The sequence below is a fragment of the Fistularia commersonii genome, chromosome 22 (assembly GCF_037954325.1).
Source record: "Fistularia commersonii isolate RoL2024-O1a breed Wild chromosome 22, RoL_Fcom_v1.0, whole genome shotgun sequence".
NCBI classification, from domain to species: domain Eukaryota; kingdom Metazoa; phylum Chordata; class Actinopteri; order Syngnathiformes; family Fistulariidae; genus Fistularia; species Fistularia commersonii.
The window spans coordinates 11,563,163-11,575,966 of record NC_141305.1 but is presented as its reverse complement, the minus strand read 5'-3'; the positions used below and the strand labels follow the sequence as shown (position 1 = coordinate 11,575,966).

General features: G+C 42.5%; 1 protein-coding gene across 1 annotated transcript; it reads left to right on the top strand.

The window, feature by feature from the left end:
- The first annotated feature begins 175 nt into the window (after positions 1-175).
- adora2aa (adenosine A2a receptor a) lies at positions 176-12,804 on the top strand. Its single transcript, XM_086169837.1, has 3 exons — positions 176-197; positions 6,602-7,216; positions 10,126-12,804. The coding sequence occupies exons 2-3, from the start codon at positions 6,879-6,881 to the stop codon at positions 11,084-11,086; spliced, it is 1,299 nt and encodes a 432-aa protein (XP_086025963.1). The 5' UTR covers positions 176-197; positions 6,602-6,878; the 3' UTR covers positions 11,087-12,804.

Below are 12,804 nucleotides of genomic sequence, written 5' to 3'. Positions count from 1 at the left end.
AGAGGGGTGTGTGAGACACCTCAAGTCTCACCACAGACAGTGTGTGTGATCAGTCCCGCCCGACAGCGGGTGGAGACACTTGCCTCCTGGAGGAAAGTCGAGCCTCATCTTTTCTGTCGTGACTTTTCTGCAGAGCCCGGATCGATCGGAGGGCGGGGGGGGAGGGCGGGGGACGTCGGATTACACCTTCTGATCAGGTCGGTGCACTTCGGTTATCTATCGCTTCCGATCGCGATCGATTGTTGTAGAGAGACGGCGGGGAAAGGGGAGTGTGTTTTCACATCAGATGGGTGCTTCGCAGAGATGAACCCCGCTGCAAAAACACGGTTTCCCCGATCGCCGATCGTGATATGAAGAAGGCAATTTCTTATTGATCACTCAGTTGAGCTCCCGAACTATCGATCAAGTTTGTGATTTATTTTGAGGCCGATGAGTTTCAGCCTCATGAAGAAATTTCAATGGTCAATGGATTTCCATGCCATTCTAACCTGAAGCTGATCACTCACATTGAAATGGAATTCTGCGCTTTAATAGCATTTCTTTTTAGAATAAAAATTTGTTTTCACTTGAGACACTGTGAAGGGCCCTTTTGCAGGGGGCCCCTGCCTGAAAGCAGCGGATGCAAAATGCACTTTTTTCTTCCTCTTCCTGTCTGTTTGTAAAGACTTCCATTTCCATCACGCTGGCCAGACTGTGCAACGTGACAGGTCTTGAGGGTTTTTTTTTTAAATCTCCAGATGACCATGTGTAATAACGTGTTAGTAAATGTGCAATAATGCATTAAAACACACACACACACACATTAGTCGGTGAAAGTAAGTGGAAGAGAAAAAGAAGAGGTTGAAGGATGTGTGTGTTGACACACTCAACGGGACATGGAAGGTCTGGTTCCAGGAATAGGCCTCTCTCTCCCTGTGTGGTGATTGTTTTGGGAGGCAACGCTCAGAAACAGCTCGCAGCCACAAGTCTGCCATCAAAACCAATTTTGGAAGGAAAAAAAAAAAAAGAGAACGACACACGAAGCGTGCGACCGACCGGCTTCGTCCGAAAAGAAAGCGATACGATGTGAGTGTGTGAGGTGCGATCCTGAAACCGACCCGGTTTGAGGGCTGATCGCAAGAGTTTGTGACATTATCGGTGCTTTGTGTGCACGGTAAAGTGTAACCACACGGCCCTGCTACAACCCCACCGCCTCATTTGAAGTGTACTTGGGCAAACAAAGACGTTTTATTTTAGCGATGACACAGGAAACAGGGATGTTGCACTGGACATTCAAATTCTGTGTATGAACAGTACAAAACAGAGTAATGTGAAGCCGTGTTGCGGTGATACTTTGCCCAATCGCAGGGGTCAGGAACCTTTTTGACTGGGAGAGGCATAAAAGCCCATAGTATTTTTAACGTATAATAAATTAAATATGTATCACTTTTAATGCGACCACCGGTGCTGCATGGATTTGTTCAAAGGGCTGCTTTATATTTGACTGTTTCATCGATGCAATTTTATCATAGCATATTAGACATACCGCAGATCCAAATGCAAATTCCTCTTTCCACGCAGCCTGGAATGCACGGTAACCATCGTCTTTTTTTCCATTCGCCATCTTTTCCGTTGAAGCGGATAAACTAGTTGGCTATCAGATAAAATTAATTTCTTCATCTTTACCCGAACATGCTTGGAAGCCATTGGCTCCCGACCCGACTGACGGGCGACCCGTGAAATTTATCTTCAAAACTAATTTCTGTTTACTTTAAAATGACACAGGATTATGAAGAAATATCACAAGTATTTTAAAATCAGTTCTAAACTGATTTTTTTTTTTTCCGTGAACCATATGCCGTCACCGGAAGAGCCATAAATGGCTCGCAGTTTCCTGACTGCTGCCCTATCGGATCGCTCGGCCTGTCTGAGGTCAGCAAAGACCGAAGTGTTTGCATTGGCGTGCATGTCAGGAAAACACATCTAATGAGGGTGTGTGTCCAAGAAGCACTTGAATGAACCCCAGACACATTTGTGCTCCTATTGCCATATGCAAAAAGAAATGGATGAATGTACTGTAACCATGTGTTATTTTGATGATGGGTTGTATGTTGGTGCTCTTTCAATTTGGTTTGTCGTCGTTGGCAGTTGCCTAAAGAGGTGCATTGGGGAGACAGTAAGGGGTGTGATTGGTTCTACCTGCCCTTGTTTTGTGGGGACTTGTTTTGAGGACGCACGAGTGAGAGGGCAGGTTTTCGTGGTTGGCCGGGTGCGACGGTTGTACGAAAAAATAGTGCTGTAACGGTGTCCTTTTCACTGGAAGATTCTTTAGTTCTTAACACTGTAACCCGAAACACCCACGGTCCTGGTACGCTACCTCTTAAAAATGAGGGTTACAGCACTTTATATGTATGTATACAAGAAATCCCAGGATACATGCGCAGTTCTTCATGATTTTAAGTAACTTTTTGGCTCAGGGGCCACATTGACTTTTAAAATTTGACAGACGGGCCGGGTCACCACAAGATATGATGCATATAAAAAAAAAACAACACATTTGTTAACAGTACGTGTCAAACAGAAACAAAGAAAAAAATGTATGAATGTCAGTAAAGACTAAATCGCAAAGCCAATCTGTGTCATTCAGCTCAGAAAAATTGTCAGTGTTCTCAAATAGCTCCAAAAATGAAATCGTCTCTTGTTTAAGGTCAATAGAACGGGAAAGCAAGTCCCTGTGATCGCCGTCAGTTTCACAACTACGTGATCAAGCCGCAACACGGATTTACGCCATATTTCCTGGTGCATTATGAAATAATTCAATTTCATTGCATTTTACTGTTGCATTTTTTACTGTTGTACTGGCAAACAGCGATGACAACGTGCGCGACTTGTGAGACTCATCTTTGCAAAATAAACATTTTGAAATTTTCATGCTCCGATTTCAATTTAAGCCTCAAACAAGGCCTTGATATAATAACATGGTGCTTTCTTCATCATCCCCTCAGTTCACATTTCTATTTATTTACTGTTTAAATGAAAGTTCAATTACATTTGAGGACGTTTAAGGATAAATAGATATGCTTCGGAGGCTGTCAGCCTTCTTGGGCAGTAACTTGACACACACCACAAATCTCAAGTTCAATTTTTTGTGAGCGATGAGTTGCCAGGAGATCAGGCTGGATAGGATAAACTTTGCACACAGATAACATTGTTTGAAAATGAACGTTTACAGCACTGGTAGAATTAGTGATCACCGATCTTGTAGTTTATCGTTTTTTTGGGTCGAGTACAGGTTGGTGCTGTCGGTTTTGGTGAAAAAACAAGAGGAGTAAACTGTGGAACTGGGAATATCACCCGGTGAGGTCATATAGTTGGTACTTGAAAAAATAAACAAACAAACAAAAATTTCAAGTCATTTCCCAGATCATCCCCATTATTAGTTCACATCCTGCCTTTTTGTTTTCGCAGATTTTCCCATCGTATTTTGTCTGTACTCTTCAATAAACAGCAGGTTGCTCGCTGTCGTCGAAAGAATTCATTCATAATGTTAATTGAGGCCAAAAAATATGACCTCTAATGAACTTGCAGAAAAAAAATTCTGATTTCAACAGTGAAATAACAAGCTCTTCTCTGACCCCAAAGGGGAAAATCCTGACAGAGAGTGCAAAGACCCCGTTGCTCCAGTGCAGCTGTATACTCCTGCATCTTGATCCAGCCTCCAGAAACGTTCCCTCACGGGGAATTTAGCTTTGCAAATCAAAAAAAAGAAGAAGCATGAAAAGTCTTTTGTGCAGCTTTTATGCAGTTGGTACTCTAATGGAGAAGTATATGTGTTTGCAGGCTTCAGTTATGTTTCATTTTGAAGGTAAACATTATCTATTATCCGGGTTGGCCGGAAAAGAGTGGGACAATAACTACATTGCATAACATATAAGACACAGTGTAGAAGATGGTGTGATGATGCAGTGGTTAGTTTGCATTCTCTCCCCATGCCTGAGTTGGTTTCCTACATGCTCTCCGCTTTCCTCTTAAACATGCAATAGGTTCACTGGAAATTCTTACATTGCCCAAAATATGAGTGACAGGAAATGATTCTTTGACGTGGTGAAGGTTTAAACACCCCAGAGATACCAAGGAAGGTTGAGTCAATTTGAGGTGCCAGTGTATGTAGAGGCCGTAACACTTGTTGAGCCCACTTAGGTGCTTGTGTTTTCCCATTATGGGACATTTTGTCTGGAGTATTAGGATGTAGCGTGGATCCCAAACAACTCACAATACGTATACTTTGTGGTATGGAAGGAATTTTATCTGCCTATATTTTGGCTTAATATTGTGCCCAATAATGGTCCCGGTTATTTAAAAAACATACCAATTCTGCCCATCTAGTTTTCATATGTTTGGTTGTCCTAAAAGTAAAATACAGTTTTCTTTGCCCAGTTCCTTACCAATAAACAGTTAACACACATTGGTTCATTTGTAATGAGGCAAATGCTAAGTATATAAAAGTAGGGACATATAATCAAATTCAATCAAATATAGGTGTGAAGATATAAGCATGACTATCCCCAAGAGAACCTAGCAGAAAATCTCGCAGAAAGAGAAGAAAATAGCGTTTCGGTATTTACCGAAGCAGAATTTTCTAAAAATATTGACGTGCTCAGAAATATGCTGTGGGTCAAGGTGATGATGACAATTCTACTGGTACCCTTGCAAATTAGCATGCTGCTGAAAAAATAACTTGAACTTCTAGTTGAAAATGTCTGTTTTTTTTTGTTTGAACTTTTATTTCTCTGTTCCTATGCGCGCAGTGTTTAAATGAAACAATTCAAAGAAGCCAGAACAAAATTTTGTCAAGCTTTTGATTCTCGCCACGTTGACATATTCCCAGCATTAAATCTGAAAGAAATCGTTCATTCTGTCAAAATTATAGACAATTGCCAGATGTGTTTTTTTGGGAAAAAAAATGTAAGCGTTCATTTAAGTATTTTATTGTTGCCACAGTGTGTAATGCAGGGGTCCCCAAACTTTTTCTTGCAAGGGCCAAATAACTTTTCCCTTCTCTGACGGGGGGCTGGGCCGGTTTGTAACAAAAAATGTGACGATCGCAGAGGTGTCTAAACATAACATTTATTGTTTTCCGGAAAGCCACGCATAACCAAAACTTAACCCGTTCTGGGATCTTGACGGGAAAAAAAAATCAGACAGCAAAAAATAACATTATTACTGAATAATTTCTTTGTCTCATTTCTTGACAGATGAGACAAAAAGCCTTTTCTTTGAATTGAACAAAAAAAATAATCATTTGTCTTCCGCAGGTTAAATTCCCTGCATTCTGAATCTATTTTTCTCTTACCTAATCTTTTCGCCATTATTCCGTGTTATTTGACAGGGGTGTGTCCAGGATTTTTTTTTTTTTGAGAGAGGGATTTCAGATAAGGCACAGACTGCAGGAGGGGGGAATAAAATTTTACGTTCTATGCATTTACAAGTCATTACATGGCCAGAATAAAAAAAAAAAAAAAAAAAATCATAATGCATCTCTGGTATTGATCACGGGCCGGGCAAAATGTGGAGGCGGGCTGTATTCGGCCCCCGGGCCGTAGTTTGGGGACCACTGGTGTAAAGGATTTGTTGTGTATAATGGAGTAAATTCATCTGTCGGCAGATTGAAATCCTAAGAAAATATTCCGACATGACCGGCGTGACAGCAGAAGCTGGAAAAAAAAAAAGGCAACATGGCACGCTAACCTTGCAGCTGCTCTTTTACACACTGACATTCATAACGTCGGGGCCGTTTCCGGCCACCTGGCGAATCCCAGCCGCTTATTGCTCTGTTTTGCTTCCCAGCAACTCCTGAGGGAGAATCTGTGCTTCTTCAGCTGCTTTACTCCTCAATGGATGACTGGCTAGTCGCGAGCATTGCCCTGCCGTGAAGCGACGGATGCACGGCGACGGTCTCTAATGAAAGTTTCGTGCCGAAGACGGTCGTCATCGACAGACGAGACTTTCGAAGTGCAATTCATTTTGATCAGAAAACCCGCTTACCAACTTTCCCACTGAAGATTAGTTTGGTACTGTGGAAGACCAAGAAGAAACGACCAGCATCTTGGCTTCATTTCAAGGTTGCTTCCCAAGGATTCGCAGTAAAAATAGGCCCGACCCCTGAAAAAATAGATAAATAAATGATTAAAATAGATGATTAAGGGTCAAAGTTAGAATTAGAAATAATATTAGTGTGATGTAAAAGCGATGGAATATCGATCCAGACTAGCATCGGCGAATGACAAGAAGAGGACGTAGCGATGCTAGCATGTAGCAAGTGATGAACAATTAAAGTAACACTTTTAGGTAGTCACACCCAACAATTTATCTATTTATTATATTTCTGTTTGAATATCTATAAAGAGGGAATTTTTGATGAGGTTTATCAACCCTGTGTTTTAATTTAGGTTTCATTTTAACCTAAATTAAGACCATCAACTGCCACCCATTTGACTCCGGGCTGGAAATGACAGTGAAAAAGATTTGGTTCAAATCAAATCCTCTGTTGAAAACAATGCGCATAAAGTGAGTTCCTTCATGTATTCCCTTTAATTCACTTCTCTTTGTCTCCGTCTCCCAGTGATGCGGTTTGTTGGCATCGTCTCAGCCCCTTGAGAGGTTCATGGGAAAAAAGTACTGAGAGGGAGGACGTGAGGAAGAGAGCGGTGGAGCTTCTGGAAGAGAGGATGGAGGCGACTGTCTGGAGACAGAAGCCATGACAGCTTCATGTGCACCCGAATCCGGCATCTCATGGCCTCTGTAGGCTGAACGGGTGTCGGTGGGCCGCAGGGCCGCAGCTATGGTCATTGCGGCGAGGTTCCCTCCCTCCAAATCACTGACTTGCCGTTTTCTTCACCATGCCGGACTATCCAGCCCCCTTCATCTTCTACGTTGTTGTGGAGGTTTTAATCGCAGCGTTCTCAGTGCTGGGTAATGTTTTGGTCTGCTGGGCCGTGGGCCTCAACAGCAACCTGCAGAGCATCACCAACTTCTTCGTGGTGTCGCTCGCCGTGGCCGACATCGCCGTGGGCGTCCTGGCCATCCCCTTCGCGATCGTCATCAGCACCGGCTTCTGCTCCAACTTCTACGGCTGCCTCTTCATCGCCTGCTTTGTGCTGGTTCTCACCCAGAGCTCCATCTTCAGCCTGCTGGCCATTGCCGTGGACCGTTACATCGCAATCAAGTTGCCTCTCAGGTCAGTGGCCCCGGAGGGGAAATGCTTTGCGCTCAAAATCTCCCCCCCCGGCATATTCGATCATACGCAGCCTGTTTATTGTTTGGGTTCGGAAAAAATAAGCGTAATGTAAATGTAAAAGAAATCGGGGCTGTCGGACGATTTGAATATTTAGTTCGATATATCATACGAACCCTCTGGATTTTTTCAGATTAATTATAATTTATAATCATATGAGCGCCCTGGATCCGTTCAGATTTATCATAATTTATTATCATATGGGCGCCCTTGATTCGTTCAGATTAATCATAAGTAATTATCATATGATTTCCTGGATTCGTTCAGATTAATCACGATTAATAAGCATTAATTCGTGTGTTTCATTTTATGGGGCCAAAAGACAATATATCATATATATACAAACACACACACACACATACACTCACATTTGTGTGAATGCATATATATGTATTATTATTATATTTATATATTATATATACATATATATATTAACTTGTGTTCCCTTAAACTAAAGAACAGCTATTGTGCTCTTATTTCCTAATATAAATAAGAGAAATATTCAAGGAGCTCATTTCAACACAAGACGTCAGCTAGCAAGGTGAGCAAGGAGCTGTCAGTTGATGGAAAAAAACTGAAAACGACGCAATATCAACATAAGCTCTCCTCAAAAGTAAATTGTCACAACCGAATATCAGTCTCTCGACAACGGTATTGCCATCTAGCTGCCTACGAGGAGTGAATTTGACATAAACTGATCATATTTTATACATTTAGATTTTTGTCAAGCCTCCGAACATCTACTGTATGGGGACTCTTTCATATTTAGCAAAGTAAATCAAATCAGCTTATACATCAAACAGGTTGTATTTTAGAGCTTGAAACTCTTAGAAAATGGTGACAACCATGTAAATGAATTATACGATAAACAGCATTATTATGTGTGTGCATTATTATGTAATACAGAATAATGAGAATACCCCCTTCAACATGCAAAAATGTATTCTTATGAGCAACTTACTAAACAACCACAGTAAAGAAGCCAGGCCTCAAGCTGGGGAAAGGAAAACACAATGTTTCAGGCCAAAAGGATGTATGAGAAATGTTAAATGTATGAGAACTTAAACAGAGATATCCACTTTGACCAGAATCAAATTAACCCATAATTAGCCAAACTAGATATATACCTGTTTAATATGCAAAATGTATCCTATTATATTCATTAAAGATCATTTTCTTTAAATGTTTATGATCCAAAAATGTTGTGTCTTTCCTGAGATGATTCTTCACTGTCATTTCAATATACGAGAAACAGGTTAAATTCACAGTAAAAACACTTTCCAGGCTGTTATTCAACGTTGCCATGGTAACATTTTAATGCAACATTGATAAATTCCATTTTTAAGACCCTATAAATATGACTTGCCACAAACGTGTGGCAACTATGTGAAATGCAGGCAAGAGGAGGACATATGATTTCTATAAGACACTGTTATTCTTTCATATGTTCAATTATACATCACATTTGGATTGATTAAAAATAAAAAAAAACATTAAATGTATTTATTAAGTCCAGAACTTATCTGTCAGTCCTTACGTCTTTTTGACAGAGCTGAGTATTTGTCTCGCTCTGATTTGTTACCATTGTTTTTTTTCAGCACATGCTAAATTCCTATTTTTTCCCATTTTGTCTTTTCTTTGAAGCTCACAAGTATCCTGATGTTTTACATGAGCGTTGATTTATGGCCATTTTTTTTTAAATAGTTTCAGGCCATTTCATGCCGGTTTCCTTCTTTTTCGACAACGCCGCACAGCTTCTTCTCAACTCCTCTTGCAGATTTTTCAAATTCAGTGTATCAATACTTCCAAGAACCACAACATTTATAATACATGTAATAAAGATTTTCCGTTCCTATTATATCCATCTGTGAGGACATTTGGACCAAAACTCTTTGCAATAACTTTTCTCAAAATGTCATCTCCCATGAGGTCCACTCTCTTAGGAGTGGTCCATTTCAAATCTTCTCTAATTGCTTACGCAGATTGTAAATCCCGCCATAACCTGTCCACGTCCAGAATGTCAGCGGGCTGGGATACACTTAGATACGATTTTTGGATTTTCCGAGGATCATACGTGAGACACGTACCATCCTTGTGACACGCAGACCGGCGGCGACGCTGCAGCTCTCAACTGATGTACGGAGCCACACAGAGCTTCCTGTTTCCAGGACTTTTTTCACGCAACCCACTGCTAGCTGGACATGCGTGTTGTTTTTCTCCTGTTTTTTTTTTTCATCTCTGATGGGGTCTTGTTTTCACAGCGCTGACATTTGCACTTTAACATCTTAAGAATGTGATAGAAACAAGACAAGCGACTCAGCTGCTCTCCCACACTGTATAAGAGTGCTGAAAATAGACTCAGAGGAATCCTTGAAGATTTGCTTGTTTATTCTTTTCTTCGTAGTCCAACTATGGGATAGATAACAACGGGAAATCGGATTGAAAAAAAAAATTGGGATATAATATTTTTTAACCAAATTTTGAGATAACTAATTTACAGGGCCTGTCACATGATCATTTTTGGACGCTTCGGAGTCTGTATTTCAGCAGTCTGACAAACCCTTGGCTCACCAGCCACCATTTATCTGACTCTTATTCACTTTAGAAAGCCTTTTTTTTTACTTTTTTAAAGCATTTTTTCAGCTGCTGCTGACTTTGAGCGTTACACAGAAGTTATTTTTGGATGAGTTTAAATGGGGTCAGTCAAGCTATGGGGGGGGGGGGCATAAAATAAATTGATTTGTCATTTTATTTGCGCATGAATTTATTTTTATGTTGCGTATGAGGACAAAATTAGGTCACGGTACAAGTTTCCAGTTTGTGTATTTCTGATCGTTCATCTCCCCCTGCAGGTACACCAGCCTGGTGACAAGCCAGAGGGCGAGAGGCATCATCGCTATCTGCTGGCTTTTGTCCATTATCATCGGTCTGACCCCCATGATGGGCTGGCACCAGGAGCTAAACATGGACAACGAGTATTGCCCCCCCGGCTTCATGAGGTGCCTGTTCGAGGGGGTGGTGGTGATGGAATACATGGTCTACTTCAACTTCTTCGCCTGTGTGATGATCCCCCTGCTGCTGATGTTGGGCATTTACCTGTGCATCTTTATGGCCGCTCGCCACCAGCTCAAGCTGATGGAGGTGAAAGCTCTCAATGGGGAGAAGTCACGCTCCACCCTGCAGAAAGAAGTCCAAGCTGCCAAATCGCTGGCCATCATCGTGGGGCTTTTCGCCGTCTGCTGGCTGCCGTTGCACATCATCAACTGTTTCACCCTCTTCTGTCCGCGCTGTCGGCGTCCCCCGCTGTGGATCATGTACGTGGCCATCATACTCTCTCACGCCAACTCCGTCGTTAACCCCTTCATCTACGCCTACCGCATCCGTGAGTTCCGGCAAACGTTTCGCAAGATTATCCGGCGCCACATCCTGGGACGGCAGGAGCTTTTGGGGAGGGGGAGCGGGAAACGCAACTCCACACGCAACAGCATCACCGGCTCCATCAGGCTCAAGACGGACAGCCTGAACCTGGAGATTTTCACCGACAGCAGCCACGGCTGTGAGGACTCCTGCCGCTGCTCGCCTCATCCCAACCCCTTGGTAAGAGGCCTGGTGGCCGCGACCCAGCCCCCTCTGTCGGTGGTCATCGCTCACTGTCCCCAGATTGGGGCTTGTCCGATGCAAGTCCTCGGTCACGGTCGGATCGCCTCCGGTCAGCAACGCGGCTACGGAGGAGCCGAAGTCGAGGAGGGGCAGGACAAGACGGCGTCGCCGCTCGACGGACCAAGAGGAGGTACAGCTTCGGGGAGTCGGTGAAGCCACCGTGAAAGGGAACGTAGGGATTCGGCCCCACGGGCCACACATCTTAAGTACCACCAAAATCTACCGACTGAATGTCTGCGCTGTCGAGGGATTCGCCGAAATCAGGCTAAGAATCCGCCGAGACGCTATTCCTTAACAACCGACATGACCAAACATGGCGAGAGGGAACAGCGGCTCAGGGGAACTTTGACTCTGAGGAGACAAAGTGGACTTTTCTGCTGGGGGACACGCTGACGCTGATATTTGAGCTGCAGTTTAAAGAACACATTGGCTGAGGATTAGAAATTGTGGTTAATTTATTGATGATTGTGATGGACTCTAAATTTTTCACTGACGCGGATACAAATGCACTTTTGCTATTGCGCATCGGTAGGAGATGAGCTCGGGATGTTGCTTCTTGCGACGTTTGAAAATTAAGACCCAGATGTCGAGGATGACCCGCTCATCTTCACGTTACCCTCCCGCTCGCGTTATTAGTTTGAAGCAATACGCATCTCTCGGGGAGGACTAATGGGATTGATTTCTAATGGGGCCTAAAAAAAGACAAGGTTGGCACATTCACCAGTGACCCCCTGCTTTATAAATAGATTATAATAGGGTCACCCTTTTTCAAGCGATCCCCCGAGATTGGCCACTCTAAGCTGAAATTAATTGAATACTCGTTCCAGCTAAAAGTGAGGCTTTAACACAAATGCATGGATAAGAAATGAATTATAAAAGATTTTAGACTGAAATCTGAGTCGTGGGCGTGTTTTCACTCACGTCTCCTGTTTTGTATGTCAGTCCGTCAAGAGGGTCACGTGAAATCTGAGTTTGGGGAAAAAAACACATTATGGCTCAGGGATGAACCTGCTGACCCCGAACATATTCTGGTTTTCATTTTCTAGCCTTTTTAAAATAAATTCTCAGGAAATATTACATGGAACTTTGGGGGGGGGGGCACACCAGGCAAATTTGTTGGCAGTTTTTTTTTACTTTTCATGGTTTTTGTAGATTCCTGATAAAAATCTAATGAAGAGTTTGAAATAATCGGCCGCATGTGCGTTTTGTTTCTTCTGCCAAGAAGCCGATCTTTTCATCCCGATTTGTCGGTTCGTGTGTCTTTCTTGACTACCGGCAGTATTTTGCCATGACCGCTGGGCTGTTTCTCACAAACGCCGGTTAAGTCATTTTCGACAAGAGAGATTCCATTACACTTTGGGACAAAACTTTTGAATACAATGCAAATGTAAGACAGCAGTCGGCAGGATATTACCAGGCCAAAGCTTTCATTGTCTCCTATAAAGATGCGGAGCAGATCCTGACAGTTTCATATGTTTCTCAGGAAATATTACCTGGATTTTCGCGGAGGTCTGCTCTCTGTGAGGGCCCTTCTCATTCATCCTCAGCCCAGATAGGCTTTAGCTTCCTGTGCTCATAAAGGCAGACTCGCAAGAATTCCCCCTTCCAAATAAATGCCACTATTACAAATAATAAAGCGTAAGTTCAGAAAGTCATCGCAACATGTTTCCAGACGACCCTCTCAGCAAACCGGGCAGCTGCCGAGGAGTGTGCAGCCGCTGGAGGGAGCCAGAAATACACTTAGTTTCGGCAATTTTCAAGAATGGAATAGAGATGAGATGAAAATGTTTTTAAAAGGCAAACATTTCAAGAACTCTTTTAAATGTTGAAACAATTAAATTGCAATAAAATGTTTAATAGTCTTAAAGAAA